The sequence below is a fragment of the Gobius niger genome (assembly GCF_951799975.1).
Source record: "Gobius niger genome assembly, chromosome: 20".
NCBI classification, from domain to species: Eukaryota; Metazoa; Chordata; class Actinopteri; order Gobiiformes; family Gobiidae; genus Gobius; species Gobius niger.
The window spans coordinates 24498647-24520562 of NC_136871.1; the positions used below are offsets into that span (position 1 = coordinate 24498647).

The 21916-nt window shown below is 40.0% G+C and overlaps 2 protein-coding genes across 2 annotated transcripts; one reads left to right on the forward strand and one right to left on the reverse strand.

Moving 5' to 3' along the window:
- Positions 1–1128: 1128 nt before the first annotated feature.
- Positions 1129–7912, reverse strand: emp3a (epithelial membrane protein 3a (MAM blood group)). Its single transcript, XM_079579532.1, has 6 exons — positions 7840–7912; positions 5824–5917; positions 4618–4723; positions 4445–4547; positions 2725–2865; positions 1129–1460 (listed from the first exon to the last, which is right to left on the reverse strand). Exons 3-6 carry the CDS (start codon positions 4693–4695, stop codon positions 1285–1287), a joined length of 498 nt encoding a protein of 165 aa, XP_079435658.1. The 5' UTR covers positions 4696–4723; positions 5824–5917; positions 7840–7912; the 3' UTR covers positions 1129–1284.
- On the forward strand, positions 7824–20887 carry LOC306980237 (uncharacterized protein). The gene is made up of 19 exons (XM_079579521.1): positions 7824–7960; positions 9683–9859; positions 9993–10113; positions 10235–10428; positions 11668–11760; positions 12138–12303; positions 12455–12526; positions 13130–13245; positions 13486–13542; positions 13752–13841; positions 13916–14014; positions 14576–14637; positions 15156–15231; positions 15623–15717; positions 16002–16143; positions 18194–18324; positions 18623–18740; positions 19909–19967; positions 20670–20887. Exons 1-19 carry the CDS (start codon positions 7952–7954, stop codon positions 20824–20826), a joined length of 2034 nt encoding a protein of 677 aa, XP_079435647.1. The 5' UTR covers positions 7824–7951; the 3' UTR covers positions 20827–20887.
- Positions 20888–21916: the final 1029 nt, after the last annotated feature.

Here is a 21916-nt window from a genome sequence, read left to right on the forward strand (position 1 = left end):
TCCTTTAGCGTGCATTCATTTTATTTGACATCACAATGTTCTGACCAGCTTATATTGAGGTGCATGATTCTATGACTGATTTGCCGATGTTTTTTTTACATCTAGACATATTCAGGTGAAATAAAAACTGGAATGAAGTTCAATGTGTTCTCTGTAAACGCAAATACACTAAGGTTAAATATTTCTTTAAACAATGTTAATAAAAACATGTGGCATTGTATAGACACACAGGTGTGCTGGTTGTGGCATGTGGGGCCCAATCCCTGCTCTCCATCTGACATTATGACGTCACATACTACATTGTCTATAATTCAAAGTGAGTGGAGCCTATCCCAGCGACTACGGGCCATGGGTGCACCCCTGACTGTAATTACAGGGACTCGTTCATTGACAGACATCATCATTCAGAATTAGCGTCATTCACATCCTCAGATCGGAGCAAGTGAAATGGCACACAGTACAGTATGTTCAAATATATCGGGACAGCTCCCTTTAGAGCAGTAGTGCCCAAAGTGCGGCCCGGAGCCCAAATGCAGATCTTTGACCAATTTTTAGTGGCCCTCAAGTATCTTGTTGAATTTGCACGTATCAGATGGTAGTTTTGACAGCAAATTGAATTATTCTTCACAATTATAGCCTCGAAAACATGTTTTTTTTTGAGAGACAGAGTCGCATTAAGCTTCCAACCAACTCTAATAAAGGGGTGAGACACAATTAAAACCTCCACAGGACACAGCGCTTCAAGCCTTCTCACTAAAGATTGGCACACGTTAAGTCTAGTCACTACAGTAGCCTGACTAATAAATATGATAAATAAATATGAGTGAAGACATGGCTTTATAACCAACAGGCTATGTCAACATTTTAATGGTGTTTTGTTTATAAACTGTCATCTGAGTTAGAAGCAAAACAATACATGACACAAATACAATAAGAAACAACATGCCAACAACATTAAAGCTATAAACATTCAGCCGAAGTCATTAAAAATCGGGGCAAGAGCAGTAATTGAAAGCTTTTTATAACAATATCGATAACACTTTGTTTTACACTACCTTGATACATTGTACCTATACTAAATTTAGTACAATGTAATATGCTATGTGATAACTTGTAGTCATATAACACATTGCATTGCACTAAATGTGGCAGGTACAATGTATCAAGGGTAATGTAAAATAAAGTCTTACCTAAGAATCCATTGAGAGGTATTTTGTGACTGTTGCAGGTAGCTTTAATGTAACTTTAATTATTTTCTCCTTTTTTATTTCTCGATTTGATGTTTCATTGCTTCTTGCGTAGATGCACATACATGACCCCGCTCAGTAACAGCAGAGGCACACAGACCCAGGCCAGAATAAAACAGTATCCGAAACGACCCTTGCTTAGATCTCTGGTGTCGGCTAAAATCTCCTTTCTGTGGAAAGTGAAGATGAGGCAGGCGGCAAAATCTGTAAAACCTGTCAAAATGAAAAGAAACAGACACAAAGTATTTAGAAATCTAAAAATGACCACTATGAGCTGACTATTGAGAATACACAATAGCATAGACCTGTTGTGCTAAGTCAACAACGACACCTAGTGGTCAAAAGATGTCAATAGCAAATATCTTGGACTTGGTGATATACTTAGGTTAAGTCTTCAGAATCTACATGAGCTTAATCAAGTCTTGGTGGGGAAAAAAAGACAATAACATTTTTTTGGTTCTATCTAAGCTTGAATCGAAAACAATATTTCAGTTTATATTACCGTGGCTTCAGGAAACACCCCTCTATTTATATTTACTTTAGTGTGCTAAAGTCTGATTTGCAAAAGTACTTTATATAGTATAGTGACCAGCAATCTGTTGTTTTGATTTCGTTTTGTTTTGTTTGCCTTTTCAAACTTAACTTAAAGCAATACTAAGTAACTTGTTAACCATAATAAATCCTTTCCGTAGTCCCTCTGGGGGCAATACAAGTGTTAATGGGATGACTGGAGGGTCTTTCATCTCCCCCTGGTGTCCCTGGCCAGAAAGCCACAATTGCAACTCGACTGCCATCGGGTCGGAGGCCCCAATACACACTAATGGAATCACGGAGAAGAAGCTAACGGGCAAAGCTAACTGCGGGCTAGCACCACTTTAAACAGTATTTACAGCAAAGTTTGAGTTAAAAAAAAGATCTCCATTGTGTAATTGGATGAACAATTTCCCTCTCTCCCTTTGTCTTTTCTGTCAGTGTAGGATTTACTCTCACGGACAATTAATAAGTAAGTAAAACGCAACATGCTATGGTTATGCTTTTGGCCGCTCGGGGCACGAGTTACTTAGTACTGCTTTAAGCTGCATCACTTCCTTCCTTATTTCAGCAGTCGCACACTGACAGTAGGATATGTTTCTTGACTAATGGTGACTGATTATGCAACACGAATACTCAAATTTTTTTAAAAGTAATGCGAAAATACGAAAAAAAATATAGCAAAGAAGAATGCCCTTCTTCAGACAAAGGAAGAAGCGCATACTCCTGAAACGTCACTGTGGTGAAGCAAATTCAAAGTTGGCGAAAGAACTCAGAACTGTATAGTGACAATGGAACTGGAACTGCTGACCTCTTCCATTGCTGTCAATCACAGTTGTTTGTTCTGTGATATATTTCAGTGTCAACTTTCAACACAACAACATGAGGGAAGAAAGCAGCTGGGTATGAATAAACTGTGTACCCACTACAGCGCCGTGACAATCACCTGCAAAGGCCTGGCAAAACCCGGTGAAGTAGAAGAGCCCTCCTTTGGACATGGCAAAGAGCTGCCCCAGAAACACAAGGAAGGAGATGGAGGAGAAGACCACAGAGAGCACCATGAGCGCCTGCACCGACTGGAGCCAATCTGAGAGGCGTGAGGGGACAGGGTGCAGATGAGGGGCGGGGGCGAAAGACAGAGTAGACAAAATAAAAGTGAGTCATGTTTCCTGTCAATAGGCCAATACAATATCAGGAATAAGTGGCCTATGTGAGAATAATGGTGCTGAATGTTATGATAATGATATTGCAAAATATATGGAATCGCATGGAATGGGCAATGTTCAGGTGAGTTAAAACACACTATATATATATTTATAGATGTCATTAAAGCATAAATATGTAAATGACCAGCACTGAAGACTGAAGAGCCTAAGAGCTAAAACAGGGATTAAATAGATTGTTCTCTACTTCTCTCTTTAGGGGAACATTTCACTCTGCCTAATGCTATATAATCCGCTAAGCCAGATAGTCTATTATTTACTTTGATAAATACATGTTATGCCATGGTTTGGAGTAGTGTATTTTGACTAAGGTTGCAAAATTTCAAAGTTAGAAATTTGTCATGGGAATTAACGGAAATATATGGGAAATTAACACAAATGAAGGCTGGTTATTTACTGAGAGATAAGATTTTGTGCATGACTAGTTTTAGTTTTGGGTCTGTAGACTTGGACAAGGCATTCATTTCACTTCTTGCATTTCATATGCAGTATCACAGGGGTCCCAAACTGGCGGACCTGGGCCCAGATCCGGACCTCAAGAGGCTTTAGTCTGGACCCTTTTCATTCTCTCAATATACTTAATAATCTAAACAATTTGAATAACATTGAAATAAAGATAGATAGAATATAGATGTCAACATTTTTGATTCAGTGATCAGCTCTGTTATGTAAACAGACAACCTGCGCTCATGTTTTAACATTTTCAAGACCAATAACATTTTCAAGACCAATGACGTCATATGTCCAGACCCTGGACATATGTCAAAAGTTACGAAAGAAAGGTTTGCGGACCTCGAGCTGATTTAGTTGGGGACCCCTGCAGTATCGTTTCCTCATTGTATATTCACCTGAAAAACCATAATTCCCCAAAATCTGAGTTCTAAGGGAAAGTTCCATCAGTTTTCTGGAAATTTGGGAATTTTCAAAGCCTTCCCAACCCTAATTGACTCTGTGCATAACTTCAAATCCTAACAACGCCGCCCAAGAACTGACTTCCTGTTTCAATCCAGCACACCAAAATAAAAGCACATAGCTCGTCTCATTGATTAGTTCAGCAGGTACTTGCAACATTACAAGAATATGATTAAATAACGTTAAATATAGCATGTGTGTTAATAGTTAGGCAGACATAAAGTTGAACTAATGAACTGCTGAACTAATGAATAAGATCATGCTTTTATTTTAGTGTGCTGAATATCAAAACAGGAAATCACTTCTTGTGTCTATTTTGGCGAAAATGTCTGTAACATCTTTCTTTATAAGTAATGTTTCAAAAACAAGCCATATATTGCCATTTGAATATTGGAATGGTTCAAATGGCAAATCACGGGGGAAATTGCCTCTATCAATCAAACTTTATAAAAACCTGCAGGATTTCATTGTATTGTTTTTAGCATGCAAGCTCCCTAACCCACACTTGGACTTGATTTAAAAACACATTACCATTCTCATTGGTGGCAGCACACAGCCAGGTTTTGGTAACGTTGTCTTGGAAGCAGTTGTACCAAAGATCTGAGATTTCCGAGTCGTCCCAAATCCACCAGGCCTTAAAAAGATATTAATGTTGACCTTGATAAACTCTGCAGTTATCCATCTTAATATTGTGTGTGGTTCACCTTTTCCAGAGTGGAAATGAGAAGCATGGCCAGTGCGGAGAGATGAAGCACAGTGATGGAGATGAGGAGGAGGACCATGGCTGCCTGAGGTCAGGTCAGTGCTGTCCTGTTGAAGCAAATAAATATCACAAAAACACCACCGTCATGCCCTTCTGCAGCAAAGCATGTAGTCTGATTAGTTTAATGATCAAAAGTAAAAGGAAAACCAACTGACCTCCATAAGACTTCACACTCCAGTTTTGAGTTAGGCTCTGTACAATATTTACCATCACTCTTGGACTGGCATAGTTTTTTAGATTTATACTTTTGTCCAAAATGTTTTCTATCTCATGCCATTTATGAATTATCATAAAAACTTGAGTTAATACAGTATTTACAAGCCAAACAGAACGTTTTATTGAAGAATCTCCTTTTGTACACTCCGATGAAAAGGTAAGCACAAATAAAATATACTGTAATTGTGGATGCCAAATACTCTACATGTCTCAGGCAAAATTCATGAGAAAACTTTGTCGACAATCGCTATGTCTCTCAAAATCAGAACAAGCCATCGCTGCTCATAGATCAAAACCCAAACAAGTCGGCCCTCCGGGAATACGGCAAAAAAAAAAGCAACAACTAAAAACGTCTGGTGGCTGTAATTGATTGTAGGACCCACAAAAACGATACACAGTGTGCAGTGAATTTGATATCCAAGTGCACTCGATTTCAAACGGTTTTGTTGGAAAGAGCAAATACTCCAGTGCTCTGCCCATAACGCACACTGGGGCAGGGGAGTCGAAGGACACATTTTTCCAAGTCAGAGGATGGGGGGGGACAAGTCTCTCTAAGATGGCTAAAGATTTGTATGGTAATTAAGGAAAATATTGCCCCTTCTGAAGCACATTCGCTGGCATGTGAGAAACCCTCTGCAATTGGGTACAAATTGCAGTGTTGTTCCTCAGATATACTAAATGTAGGGTTTAAAGATACTTTCCCAGAAAATCTAAGAAAGTATTTTGGAAAAATTGACAACTAATTTGGACATTTGCTTTCTAAGGCGCGATTCATTGCTCCGTCTCTGTTGGACATTATGGACAACCATTGCTGCTACAACTCAACATCCATACATGTCTTTGCTATTTTGTTTGTATTATGCAGTAGAATGTCTGGACACTTATTGATGCTCAATTAAAAAAGTTGATTTAATTTTGCAAGTTCTCTTACCCTTATTCCAAAGTCTCTCCTATACTCGGTCCTGTTTTTTGTCCTCCCTCCGGCGTCCCCTCGCAGCACGTTTTGGTCCTAAATCTTGAAGAAACTGTTAAGAAAAGGAGGGTATAGAGCAGGAATGTGCAGTCAGATATAATGTAGGAGGAGTTCACGACACCCACTTCCTCCGCTCCGGCTCTCCCGCCCTCCCCCTGAAGATCGGAGGCCTGCACCAAATCAAAACTAACACAGGCATTCCTCTGGGCTGACCAAATATATGCCTCTTATTACAACTGCGTGTGCAAGTCCATCTGTGAGACAAGTAACATGTGCTCAACTTATTGCATGAAGATCAGGTTGAAGTAAAAGTAATCAGCCTGACTTTTCCTTAAATAACAAGTGGTTTAACCTGCAATTCAGCATTGTTAAACACTACATCAAAATACAATGAGCTATGAGTTCAATATGAGAAAAACACTGAGCTCTATGTCAATGCCCTGAGCCGTTCATCGTCTATCAGCCTGGTATTTGGACCACCGGAGTACAGCGAGTCCGGTGAAGTGAAATACAGGAAATAGATTAGTGACCACTTAAATAAAAGAGAGGAGGAAATCTCAGACCACACAAGACTAAACAATAAGAACAAGTGAACATTAGTTGGAGCCCACATATGATTAAGATGCCACATATGGACTACTACTACTGCTACTATTAGCACCACGATCTAAGACCACAAGACTAAGCTCTATTAATAAAATAACAATGCGGGATAAAAGAGCAAATAACTAAGTGAAATAAACGTTTGTTGAAGTGGCAGAATGTGTATAGGCAACTTATAGACCCACCTCACAAATGTACTTTATCATATGCCTTTTCTCAACAAGCTATTTAATGCCACTCTGGTCTGAAGATTATCAATAAAATACATTCTAAACAAAATCTTTAATATTCATAATCAGGACTGCCAAAACTAATAATAACCACTCACAGTTGACACTCATTTAGCTTCTGTTGCTATGCTGAAATGTCACTTTTATTAGTCTATTGATTGACGGATTTTTATAAATTGTACAAACAAACAAATATTTTCTAATGAAGTCTTCAATCATTTTAGCAATAATAAAAGCATTATACCAAATTATGATCATTGATTTTTCCAGAGCAGTACGAGCAGTACCTCCCTTACCTTCTCTCCATCATGTACCTGCTATGCTACAAGGGGGCGTTGTGGGCATGTTGTTGTACACTGTGAAACGGAGGAGAGAGGGACCATTCAGAGAGCAGAGATGCTCATTCTTACTGTAATTTATGTGTTCAGCGTACTTTTGGAAGCTTGTTAATAAAGCGCCTTGAAGTTACAGTTACTTGCCTGTAAGTGCGGGAGACATTATAATAATGTCTCCTCAATTCAAATACAAATAACAGAACATAGGCTGCTACATACATACATACATACATACATACATACATACATACATACATACATACATACATACATACATACATACATACATACATACATACATACATACTCATACATACATTGAAGTTACAGTTACTTGCTTGTAAGTGCGGGAGACATTAAAATACTACATATTTATTGGCCCTGTCATAACTAAGTTGTTCCTTGACAATTAAAATATATTTTCTTTCTGTTAAAAGGTGTAGGTCTACGTCAAATGTAGGCCTATTTATCAATGACCGAAATGTGCAAGTTCCCTCAAACTGCATTTTGCGTAGGGCCCCCAAAAGCCTAGCAGCGGCCCTGTAATTTTAGGCGAATCCTTTTTTAAATTATTTTTTTTATTATTATCAGACAAAACAGACGTGCTAAAGGCAAACTAAAGGCTAAGTCGCCATTACTCCTTTAAACTTGAGTCGTCGTCGCCGCGTTACTTTCCAAACGAATCCAGATGTGCTCTCTTCACCACTCCCAGAACCACAGGACTGGGGATTTTCTCAGCGACTGCAGGATTTCTCAACACCGTGGATATTTTACCGTAGCCTACAGAGACAAAAACTGCAAATTACTTCTCCGATGTAGCTTCGGTAACTTGGAGGTGATCATTTTCGGATGTTTCACGACAAAGTTCGCGCATGAAGGTTGAAGCGCTGCGTGAGGCTGGACTGACTGACTGGACACATGAACGAGGTAGATCGAAAACAATTCAGTCCTGATGTTTTCAAACGTAACATCTTTCTATCTTACAACTGACATAAAACAGCAAACGTTTAAATCGATTTGTCGTGATATTGTTTATAAAGTGAGAGGCTGCTCGCTTCGCAATAAGCTGCTTCTGTGGCTCCAGCTGTTTCTGGCAGAAAAGCAAAAATAAACTGTCCCGAAGTCACAGTAAGCTCAAAGAGGGACCTTCTGTTTAAATGCAGGAGTTTGCGATCTTCAATTCATACATACACATACATACATACATACATACATACATACATACACATACATAGATATACATACAGGTGCTCGTCATATAATTAGAATATCATGAAAAAGGGCATTTATTTCTGTTATTCAACTTAAACTGTGAAACTACTATATGATAGACTCATTACATGCAAAGTGAGATATGTAGCCTTTATTTGTTTCGCAACCTCTAAATATTTTGACCAGTTATTAAAGGGATATTTCATGATTTTTGACATAGCGCCTCATTTCCTAGTTGTCCAGAGTGTTGCTGATTTCTGGAGGTTTTTTTTTTTTTGGTAATTCATGCAGTTCTTGTATTTGAAGAGTTTCGTGGCGCTAGGCTAGTGCATTTCTATGGTATCAGCTAGCCTGCATTAAAAACAGTGTGACCCGCTCCACAGAGCACCTGAGGCAAATCACCTCTAACACCAGACTAACCATATAAATGTCTGTGTCCATAGAATCATTTAAAAGAACTTATATTTGAGCGGCATCAGCTTCGCGGTTGTATAAGCTACGCAGCGGCGGAGTGATCTGCTAGAAAAAAGTCCCTCACAATGCGATCATTCATGTGATGCAGGTAGGGCTGCTTATTGAAAAAATTAATAATCACGATTATTTTTGTCGTAATTGAAATCACGATTATTCAAACGATTATTTGTTGCCTTTAAAAAAAGTCTATCTTTATTTATTAATCAAAACACTATGATGATATTTTATGTTTTCTGGACAGTCATAAAAGTACAAATGATTGAGAGGTCCCTGTTTCACACCTGCCCCCTGCTGGCCAGCCCTCACACCTGCGCAAGCAAACTGAGCAGTGCGGCCTGATGACATCATCACACAGCGCTGTTTGTTTTTATGTCAGACAAAAGCATGAGCCATGGCACGTGAAGAGCGAAGGGAAAATCATCCCAGCGCCGTGAAATAACGCAAGTCTGCTTTGCAAAAAAAAAAAATGAAAACAAATAAATAAATAAATAAATAAAAATGGGAAAAAATAAATAATTATAAGTGATTTTTTGCGATTATGCTAATTTTGTAATCGTTTACTATTGTAATCGAAATCGTAATCGAATTTCAATTAATTGCACAGCCCTAGATGCAGGTCAGTTATATTCCAAACATGACTCTATGGACACAGACATTTATATGGTTAGTCTGGCGTTATAAGTGATTTGCCTCAGTTGCTCTGTGGAGCGGGTCACACTGTTTTTAATGCAGGCTAGCTGATACCATAGAAATGCGCTAGCCTTGCACTAGCCTAGCGCCACGAAACTCTTCAAATATAAGAACTGCATGAATTACAAAAAAAAAAAAAAATCTCCAGAAATCAGCAACACTCTGGATAACTAGGAAATGAGGGCCTATGTCAAAAATCCTGAAATATCCCTTTAACTTTGCCTCTGATGTGCTGATTTGATATATTTCTTCTTTGTTTATTTTTTTGTCCAGGATGAGTTGGCACAGATTTCCTCCTGGTTCGGTGAACAGGGCCTGGGTACGAGAGCCACCACAGACGAACAGCTGGGTGTTCTGTGGAGAGCTCTGCAGCACTGTCAGAGAAACCTCACGAGCCTCAACAAGACTTTGGACACACAGCGAACCCAATATGCTGCCGAAATAGTAGAGGTTTTTGCACAGCCAGTTGTTTCTCTTCTGGGTCTAGGCTGAATTATTCTGGGGATAAACAAAATATAATTGCAATTTTGATAATAACAACTATCATCTTACAGTGCTAATACATATTCATGCTCTGTCAAAGGTTCGCAGGTCCTTGGAGCAGATCCGGGTCTTCACTGGACACAAGGATGTTTTGGCTCGAGAGATTCAAGATGAGAATGACAAACTCAGAGATCAACTCGCGCGCCTGGTGTCACAGCAAGGTGAATGTTGATATTTGTGTGGGTCAAGTCCAGTCAATAAACAAGGGCGGGGGTATTAACAGAATAACAGACAACTTCCACTACTTTATTTATTTGCTAATGTTTTGTCATTTTCCCACAGATGCTCAGGTCAGTGAAGTGGCCAAGATGCTGTATGACCAGGGCCTCACGGAGTTAGTCCACAGCAGCCCCAGTGAGCAGGTGGCTTACCTTCTGGTGGAGAGAGCCTCGCTCCTGGACACCTCAGAGGGTCACAGTGCACATGGAGACCAGCTCGGGACAGGGGTGCAAGACGGGGCTGTCTGTATGGGACAGGTGAGTGAGTAGGTTTCGAAGATTTTTGAACCTTTTCTCCAGGTCAGCTTTACCCCAATCTACAAAACTCATCTAAACTGATCAATTTCCTTGCGTGGTTGCCACATTTTCAGTGCTTCTTGTCACTGTTTCGTTACATTTTTGTCACTTTTTCATCACTTTTCTGTTACTCTTTGGTTGCTTTTTTGTTGCTCTTTTGTGTTTTTTTGCATTTTTTGGTCACTTTCTGGCTACATTTTAATCACTTTTTTGTTTTGAGTTTTTGTCTCTTTTCTGTTGCTCTTTTGTTGCTTTTTCATTGCCCTTTTGTCATATTTTTGCATTATCATCCTCATTTTCGTCTAATTTTTGTCGCTATTTTGACACTTTTTTCAAGAAGCTTTTAGATTTGGGTAAAGCCACACTGGAGAACATGTGCTTGGTTCAGGTGGGGGTCAAGAGATAAACAGTTTCAGGTCTCCAGACGAGCAAAAAGCAAAATGTTTATACTTTTGAGTATGGAAAATTCCTCAAAATGAAATCTTTGGGTCTACTGGGTGCAACTACAAAATGTAGTCTTACCCAATACATTTGCAGGTGCACTTGCATCTGTATTGGTCTCACTCTGGAGCCCTGCATCTAAAGTGGGCTTTGCATTGGCGTGGTTTAGCCATTGTATAACCAGTGTTGGGGAGAATACTTTAACATTGTAGTTACTGTATACTGCATACTTGCCTTAAAATGTATTTTGTAACGTATATATAACTTATACTTTTAGAATACTTTCACATTGATTGTCATCATATTCATGTATAAATATGGTGTTAATTACAAAAATGAAGACCACGGTTGTTGGACCACCTGTTATAAACTCAATTACCATTCATTAGGGACTCAGAAACTCTCTTGGCAAATGGAGCAGCAGATACAGCATCATGTCACACATGTGCAGTGTTTTAAGGTGTTTTAAAAAAAAACAGGTAAACATTAAAAGTTCTTTCTTAATAACGTTGTGCATATGGAACTAAAATGTAAAGATTGATACTGGGATGTATTCCCTTGATATTTGGAAAGTAACTGTATTTTATGCTCTCAACTTAAAGAGTAACTTTACCAGAATACAGTGACTCAAAATGAGTATTCTAAATACGTATTCTAAATACATGTATTTAGCTTCTCCCCAACACTGTGTATAACACAGGATAAGGTCAAAGCAGATTGGTTCTCTGGTTATACTGCTGATGATCCTGTTTTCCCTAGAACCCCCAAAAGAGGGCGCTGCGCCACAGCCAAAGCCCATGGAAAAAACTCTTCGGACTCCACAAAAATCAGAGCAAATTTCTATTAATTCCTGTAAGTATTTTCAATAACCATATGTTTGTCAACATATGCTCTAGATTACATTTCAGAGCCTTAGGTCCCTCCGAAGATTCCAGACATGATAAAGTATAACATGATACTGTATCTAGAAAAGATATATTGAAATATGCCTTGTATTCAAAGAGATCTATCGAGTAAACAACTTGTCTTTGCGCCATGGTTCTTTGGTCAGGATTCTTTTCTTTCTTTTTTTTCATGTGATACCAAAGTATAATTTATGAACAATTGATCATACAATGGAGTAGTTAAATCGAACACAGCCAGTGTGTGTGTTTTATTTGAATTAAGCTACTGGCCATTTCTATGACTTTCATTTCTTAAACAATAACTTTGTGGATGTCTTTTGATAGGCTGAGTCCAGACACGTGTCAGAGCTTGCAAGCAGTGTCCAAAAAGAGTGCCATCGACTTGAGCGGGATTTGGAGGAAGGATCCAAACGCCTTGCTATGGCGCACAACGAAATCCGCCGTTTGACAGGGGAACTGGAGTCCGCACATATGATCCAGAGAGCTTACGGTGAATCACTCATTTTTAGAGTAACAGGTGTTTTGATCCATGATGTGGGGTCAAATTTGGCCCCCGGTGTAGGGAAATAGAAGACTAACTGTTTTTGTTTTTCTAGCAATAGTGATGTCTTTTGCAAACTGTGTTTTACCTGTGATTGCAGAGCCTGAACTGGAAGCAGCCAAACATGAGGTGGAGAAACTGAGACAGGAAGTTGAACAAGTCAAGAAATATGGTGACTTTTATTGTGTTATGCTTGTTTATATCCAGCGTAATTAAGTTATATCCCCTCCATCAGTAAATCATTAGAGGTCACCACACAGTACAATGGCATAATGATTTGACTGATTTAAGGACCACGCCACAACAAAGTACAAGGAAGATTTTATTCACAAGGTTGTAGTGTGGGGTGAAACCGGGGCGAGACTGTGGGTGGGGGCTCCGTCTCAGATAAACCCAGCTCTTCGGGACCCCCCCTCGAAGCAGAAGAATCAGGGCTGAAAAATCAAACAGACATGGAGGGATTGGGAGGGAGGGAGGGAGGGAGGGAGGGGTCGACATGACGAGGCTTGGTATATATGGCTCATGGGCCGTTATTAGAGAGTGGTTAGGTGAGTGCATGTGTGGTTGGTGTGTAAAGAGTGATTGGTTGAGGCGTGGTCCTGAACCTAGTCAAGAAGAATGAAGTCAGATGCCCTTCCAGTGTAGCTGCTAATGCTGGTGTAGTTTCTTGCATGGAGTCATAGTCTAATAGTATGAGGTGATTATATGTCTTGGGTTGTAGTTATATACTTTGTCATGTATGTGAATACTTGTTTTTATTGTATCATTCTTGTAGAGATGGTGGGTCTGAGAAAGGCCAAAGAGCTGAACGACAGTTTGAACTGTGAGATTCAGTGTTTAAGGAGCAAAGTTGAGGCTGAGACGATGTCTCAACAGCAGGAGGCGCTGGTGGTAAAACATTCTCCTATTACTATAAGTAATACCATAGTTCCAAAGCTTTCCAGACCCCAAAAACGACCATTTAAACTACGGACCTCCTCCATCAAATGTAATTGCAGTTTTAATAATTTCAAGTAACATTATGGTAAACATTGGGTTAAATTTAAAAGTTTAGTTTGATATTTTACCTGAAAGTGCTGTTCAAAAATTAAAATATCCATCAAATGATAAAATATTGTCTTCAATACAAAGCAGAAGCAGCTCCAGACAGTGCAGGTTCAGACGGACCCGTCCTCAGAGCTTGAAGAGGTATGAGTTTTATACTTTTAACGTCAAAGAATATTCAGAAAATTCCGTATTTGTGACTTTGAGTGTTAGGGTAAATGTCGCACGCTGCTTTTGTACTGCAATGATCACTAGGTTAACAGTGTGAACTGTGGTCACTATCGTTAACGGTTTTATGTAACATTATCAATGTTTGTTTGTTTACATGTTAACTAGTTTGAACTATTCTACAGATCCTAGTCCTTCAGGCCGAGGTGGGAAAGCTTCAGTCTGCTTTACAGGGAGAGCAGAGCAGAGTGGACGAGGCGACAGCGCTGAACAAGGTGAGCTCAGTCATGGAAGAAAAATAAAGGTGGCATTATGTTTCCTTATTGTTCTGTTTTATTGTTTATGTCAGGCTCTTGAAGCTGAAGCGATTCAATCTAATGAAGTTCACATACATTTACAAGATAAGATTGAAACGCAGATAAAACGTCTGTGGGAAAGAAACTCTGAGGTGAGAGGTTAAAACCAACATTCATTTCTGCAGTGGTTTTGAACCCTTACTTTTGTTTTCCTGTGTACGTGACATTTTGTTGTTTTTGATGTTAGGTGGGCTGGTCTTTACAGTAAAGAGAAGAAACTAAAATAATCTGAAATCTTGATTGAACAAATCCAAAGAACAGCTTTATTCTTGTGCCAACTCGTTTCCCCAAGTTAAATGTGGCTCACTTTAGGCCCTGACTTGATCTCGGCCTGGTGGAGTGGTGGTAATTGAAAGTGTGAACAGAAGAAGCACTGCCTTTGCTAACATCCTGTATTATGGGCAACAAATAGTATAGAATTAGCAATGAAATAGGTCTGCAATGTTTGTGTGGGATTTCTAAATACTTTAAATACAATGACATTTTAAATGTTTTTTTGTCTTTTATGTTTTAGGGAAACTATTAAGGTAGCTATAAAAAAGGAATTAAAATGATTTTAGTTTCAGACTGCCTCATAAAAAAATAAAAATACAGAGCTGGAAAACATTCACAACCCACAGTTACTATAATAATGTACTTCACCATCTTCTTAGATTGACGCTCTGAAGCTGGAGTTGGAAACTTTACAAAAGGAAATCAACCACAAGAGAGAAATGTAAGTACGAACTTAGAATGGCAGAAGACTTTGCATCTCATCATTGGTCAAAATGTAATAATACACAATCAATATCACACAAAAAAACTTTCATTAAAATGTATGTATGTACTGCTTCATAATTAATCTTGACTGGTAAATAGTTTTGTGTATCTTCTACCTCACTGACTTACATGTACATGTATGAAAATATCTTATATCGATGACTCAATGTAACATGACCCAATAGCTCTGCACATGCGCAGCAACACAATGTTGCTACAGTCGACAAGCAGCTTGTTTCGACAGTGCACCAGGAGTCAAACTCATGATGCTGAGACTGGCATAGTGCTGAGCATATGTTGAGCAGCTTTTACCCCCCTCATGCAGCACATAATAATAATAAGTCATACAAACCAATGTCTGTGCATTTTCTTAAGTGACCTTTATGCTCCATTTGTTTTAGTATGAACTGTGTTTTAACAGATTATCACTGCCTTATTCTTGCACAACATTATTGTATCTAACCTTGTTCACAGGGGTCCAGACGTCTCTTTGGTAGAAAATCTGCTCTTGTTAAAGCTGCCAGAAAACCATCAACCTTTTCTACAAAAGGTAATAGATTACCGCCTTTGCTCTGCCCAATCCCGTCAGACCTCGGAAGCTAAGCAGGGAAGGGCCTGGTCGGTACTTGGATGGGAGACCGTTTAGTAACACCAGGAAGCCTAGCGAATGTAGAGAGTGAGTGAGTGGTTGGTGGTGGTCGGAGGGGCCGATGGCGCAGACTGGTTGCCTCGCTTCCGTCAGTCTACCCCAGGGCAGCTGTGGCTACAATAGTAGCTTACCACCACCAAGTATGGAGTGAACGAATAATGCAATGTAAAGCGTCTTTGAGTGTCCAGAAAAGCGCTATATAAAACCGATGCATTATTATTATTATTAGATATTGTTAAATGATGTGCCATTTCTACATGTTAATATGAAAACAGAATGCATTTATTTGCAGGGACATTCTGATTCTTTTTGCACCACCAATGATGAATGTGAATTCCTCAAGAAAGAGCTTTGTGAAACTCTCAAATGCCTCAACCAAGAACGAAGGTAACAACGAACCGTATCATGAAAGAGTAATGCCGATGATTTTATCAAATCTGGGGATAAACCAAGCCAGACTTTGTTTAGTTTGCTTGATCTGCCTGATCTGACCAAGACTTGTAGTTGGGGCGTGATGGAAATCTGTTCTTTCTACTCTCATTATATTTATAAAAATGACTTACAGTCAAACATAGCTAGAATTTTAGTTTTCACTTATTTTTTCAAATTAACAGTGCGTAGTGGTACTTCTGCCACCACTGCTAAAAACTCACAAACTCTGTGTGCTGTAGGAAATACCAAGAGATGAAAGAGCGACTCAAACTCCGATTAGTTCAGGCCAAACAGAAACTGGAGCATGAGACCAAATGGAGAGACGAGAAGATTGAGGATTTAGCGGGAGAGCTGTTCCTCTGCTCCTACGCATTAACCAAGGTACAGCCTTGCTTTGATATTGGCACCTAAGACACCGAGCGGCATAGGCGCTGATCCCGTGGGTGCTGTGGGACTCAAGCACCCACCTGAATCTTTGGACACCCAGGTGAATTTGTTCTGACTACAAAATGCAGGAGCTTGGTTCGCATTGCCGGCAGTGAGTCAGACCTGTTCCCGGTTCTGTTCATTACCTTTATGGACAGACAGGGTGTCCTGTTTGGGAACCTCAGGAACCTGTTTGCAGACAATGTTGTTCTGTTGGCTTAATCAAATCAAGACCTTCAGCTGCTCTGGGGCGGAGGACCAGCACCTCCCAATCCGAGGCCATGGTTCTCCACCGGAAAAAGGTGGTTTCCCCTCTACAGGTCGGTCCTTGCCTCAAGTGGAGGAGTTCAAGTATCTCGGGGTCTTGTTCACGAGTGAGGGATGGATGGAGCGTGAGATCGACAGACGGATCGGTGCGGCGTCAGCAGTGATGCGGTCGCTGTATGGGTCTGTCGTGGTGAAGAGGGAGCTGAGTCGGGGGGCAAAGCTCTCGATTTACCGATCGATCTACGTTCCCACCCTCACCTATGGTCATGAGATTTGGGTAATGACCAAAAGGACAAGATTGTGGATACAAGTGGCCGAAATGAGTTTCCTTCGTAGGGTGGCTGGGCGCACCCTTCGAGATCGGGTGAGGAGCTCAGTTACTCGGGAGGAGCTCAGAGTAGAGTCGCTGCTCCTTCACGTCGAAAGGAGCCAGCTGAGGTGGCTAGGACATCTGTTCCGGATGCCCTTTGGTGTTCCAAGCATGTCCTATTGGGAGGAGGCCTCGTGGAAGACCCAGGACACGCTGGAGAGACAATGTCTCTGAGCTGGCCTGGTGTCGCCTTGAGGTCCCCCCAGAACAGCTGGAGGAGTCTCTGCTGAGACCGCTGCCTCCGCGACCCAGCCCCGGATAAAGCGGAAGAAAATGGATGGATGGATGGACAAAATGATTCAATGGAGACTGCAATCTGTAAATCGCGTGAGCTTTATTTTTAAACCGTTAATTGTAACACATTTCAAACATTCTAATTTTCGGAGCCAAACTATCAAAGTAATGCAAACTACAATCAAATTAGATGTACACTCAGGTTTTTTTTTTTTTTTATATACTGAAGGTCCAAATACATTTCAACCCTGATCCCACTATCTAAAAAAAAAACACACATTAAAGGAGCTATACCTAATTAGTTTTTTCTAGTTATGGAATGAAATTTGTCTTCCTGGAGTATATTGTAAACTCAGACATTTGTGGGGAAAACACTGTAGATCTAATTATAAAGCATTTGTATCAATTTTGTGAAATTGCAGGCTAGTTTTCTAGCATTCTTCTGAAAGTGACCCTGCAAGCTGTGAAATGTGCCCATAAACATGTCCCTGTGAAGAATTTGGATGCCACAAATATGTTAGGAAGATTAGTAATTTGTTTGTACTACTAACATTTCAATTTAGTGGCTTCCTCCTTCATTGTTTGAAATGAACAATATCAGGTATAGGGTCTTTAAGTTGAAGTTTAAGTTAAAGTGCATATGACTCATTAGACACTTTTTTTTGCTGAAATATAGTTAACAAGATTATAGTTCAGATTTTGCTAAAGATTGTACCCAGCTTTGGCCATTTTTGTGATGTTTATAGTTTCACTTCCTCATTGGACATTGACAGGAAGTGACATGGATGAATGTAAAGAATTTTAAACTGTTGCCGTGCCGTCCATGTTAAGTCAATGGGAAATAAATGAGTCAAACTGCTCTGGATCATTACCTTCAACTATGTCACTTCCTCACTTCCAGGTTAAAAATTCAAATAAAAATAACTTTTCTGCCCAACATTTCTTCATTAAAATTACTGCTTCGCTGAAATAAAATGATAGTTATGCAACTGGTAAACTTGCAACTGCTGTTATCCTTCTAAATAAGTCATATTTTCAAAAGCATTAAAACCTGTCATATATGTCATTGTGGCCATTCAAATTTGGCCTGAAACAGTATTTTCATGTGCCGACGCTCTCACTCTGTCTTTACAGGAAAAAGAACTCACAACAACTGTAACAATGGAAAATGACAAATTACTTGTTGAAAGGAAAAGGCTCTTGCAGCAGCAGCTGAATGAAGAGTTGCACAGCAAAACAAACAGCATTACTGTCTTTCAATCCAGGTAACAGATTCGACGTGATCTTCAGCCGGGCTCACAGCGGGCGGTGACCAAAGATGGCAGGCTCTCCGCTCGTGCCAGTGTCAGGATTAGTCTAAACAGGGGTGACGTGTGACTAGCATTTTGTCTGTATATACAGCGCATACATTAAAAACTGTGAGTAAATGAGTATAGGCTGATATTTTCAAACCGTAATAATTGCAACGGTAGAAAGAAAAGCGGATTGACTTAATGATATTCAGGGTTATTGTATTTGAAACTTACAGCATCTTTTTGTTCATTTGTTTTTTGCTGAATTTAGGATAGAGGATCTGGAAATGGAGAACAGGAAACTTCACAACAAAATACTGGACTTGTCGACTCAGATTTTGTCAATGAAGGGCTCAATACAGAACATCCGGTCTCAGAGAGCAGCTGAGGTACACATATACCCTTCTTATTGAGTTGCCTTGTGTATGAAATACGGTATAAATAAAGTTGCCTTGCTTTTCTACTGGTCGTTGTTATGATGATATTTGCAATTTAAAGCAGAATTAAGTAATTCATGCCCCGAGAGGCCATAAGCTCCACTACAGGGGTCGTAGCATGTTGCGGGTTTTTCATTACAATAATAATAATAATAATGCATTGGTTTTATATAGTGCTTTTCTGGACACTCAAAGACGCTTTACACTATTCGTTCACTCCATACTCGGTGGTGGTAAGCTAGCCTACTATTGTAGCCACAGCTGCCCTGGGGTAGACTGACGGAAGCGAGGCAACAAGTCTGCGTCATCGGCCCCTCTGACCACCACCATTCACTCACTCACTCACTACATTCACTAGGCTTCCTGGTGTTCCCAAACGGTTTCCCATCCAAGTCCTGCCAGGCCCTTCCCTGCTGAGCTTCCCAGGTCTGACGGGATTGGGCAGAGCAGAGGGGGTGTGGCCACACATTACAGAAAAGACAAAGGGAGAGAGGGATATTGTACACACAATTACACAATGGAGATCATTTTTTCACTCAAACTTGGCTGTAAATACTGTTTAAGTGGCGCTAGCCCGTAGATAGCTCTGCCCGTTAGCCTGTTAGCTTCTTCTTCGTGATTCCATTAGTGTCTATTGGGGTCTCCGCCTCGGTGCAGGGAAAGTTGCATTTGTGGTTTTCTTGCCAGAGACACTAGGGGGAGATGAAAGACCCCCCAATCATCCCATTAACACTTACATTACCCCCAGAGGGACTACAGAAAGGATTTATTCAGGTAAACAAGTTACTTAGTATTGCTTTAATGTTTCAGAATTTGAATTCAGTTCACACTCACTTAAACTTGCGGCTTTAATTATTATTTATTTTCATTTTCCAGCCTAAATTTGACTTTTTAAAATCGCTCACCCAGGTTTTTCCCTGATGGCTGCAGAAACTGTATATTGTTGTCCCTGCGGCTGCCCATGTTTTGGCTGTGTAGCAAAATCTTTTATAGCTTTAGGGATTACACAATTCACCATGCAATCTACAAATCATAAAACATGTATTTGCTTTGTAGCAAAAATAAATAGGTTTTCTCAAATATTAGAAAACCATTGAAAAATAAAACTTTATTTTCCCAGGTGCTTAAAGACTGTGATCCTCGACAGATTCTAGCGCAACTTCCTGCACACACAGTTTGGTAAGTCTCACTTTTCAATGACATTCAATCACATTTTTTACTTGGCCAGATTTTTTGGAGACCATTGGGGACTTGGCCGGTCATTTAGTGATCTCCATCACCACACGCATTCATTTGGGATAGATAAATGAAACCTTTGTTACGATTGCTAGCAGTGTTTTGTTCTGACGTGACGGAGACACATTTCCATTTGTTTGGGCCAACAGTAAAAACATTACAGAATGTTTGCACAGAGCAGGTGCTTGTCCTTTCAGTAATACGTCTTGGTAAAAGGGCAATTTATACACGTGGCACTTACATACCACCTACATTAGGCGTCTGGTTGTTTACCTCAAACGTTTTTAGGTGAAATCCTGTTTACTTACTTGATGTGGAAGTCAAAACACAAAACAGTCGCCCTTTCTGTTAAATCTTTTAATGAATAAATAGGTTGGTCACTTTTGAAAAGGTTTTGAGGGCATAATTTCTGGAACAAAACTAAAGTCCAATCCATCAATAATCATGGGTTTAGCATGTGTCAAGAGTGATTTGATCTGAATATTTGCATAAAGGGACTACTTTGTGTGCACTGATTCTTGTGATGTGATGTGCTACTTTAAACACCATTCAAATTCAAAATGAAATGGATTAATCCTGTGAATCTAACCTGCATGCACCTTTAGTTGTTTTTCTTTTATCCGTGAAATTGAACACTTCTTTTAGTTCGCTGCAGCCGGATGTGGCCTCTCAGACCTGCAGTTCACGGGACAGCGCCGAGACCTGGTCCCAGTGCTCTAGTTTGGCCAGATCTGGAGAGATGGGATATCTCAACCTCAACTCCTCCCACAACCTCTGTCTCCACGACAACACTGACCCATAAGGCATGCCTGGAGTGCGTGCGTCGCAGTCTTACCAACTAGGCTATCAGGGCGCACAAAAATATTTTTAAAACTGATATCCAGTAAGCTGGCAGACTTGCTCTGAATAGTAAATAGATAGTAAATAGATAGTAAATTAGATGAAACCGTTGAGAAACGTTATCATGTGATCCAAATCGCAGTCAAGTCCCTTGCATAATAGGAAGTGTGGTCGTGTGACGAGACCCAACCACAGCACAGTGACATTTCATATCAGCATCAGATAAAGACCTCTGCACTCAGCAGTTCAGCAACTCTCACGTACCTTTTATTTGCTTTTACTAGACTTTTTAACGTTGTTTTTCTGTCATGTAAATATCATGGATGGATCAGTAGTGTATCGAAGTCCAAGCACTTAACTTGGATTTAGAAGATCTGCATCTGCCCCACTGCTAAGAAAAGCCAGAGCATAAGGGCCTGATTCTTTCATTTCAAACTGTGGAAGAGGAAACCACTAAATTAAAATGTGCCCAGTCACAGGAATCAGGGACACAGGTCGGTTTTGGGCATTTTGAGCTTTTCACAGATTGTTTAAGTGTGGTCTCAAAGCTTTCCAACAATTTGTAACACATGGAAATCTGATAACATTTGGACACGTAGCAGCGATTTGAATTTAACAACAGCCCAAAGGGCAGAAAAAACCCTCCAAAGATTTGGGCCATTCTCACCTCTCTCTGCTGCTGCTCGTGACAATAGGGCTCATTTACATCCCACTCCCCCCGTGAAGCACAGGGGGGAGAAAAGGCAAAAAGCAAGAAAATGTGTTATCAAAGAAAAAAAGAAAACAGGTAATATATAAATAAATATCTCTTGCATTAATCCACTCCCCATAGAGCCTACCTCTACAGCAACTAGCAACACAATGACAACTAGCAACATTATCCCAACACACACACATTTGACCAGAGGGAAAGAAGAACGCACACACGGTCATTAGTGTCATGGACAATGACAATGATATATTATCCAGAACCTACAGACATTGGCTTTCTTTCTAGGTTAGGTATTGCATGCTTATTAGTTGTACCAGAGCCACAGAAAACATTAGGCCAT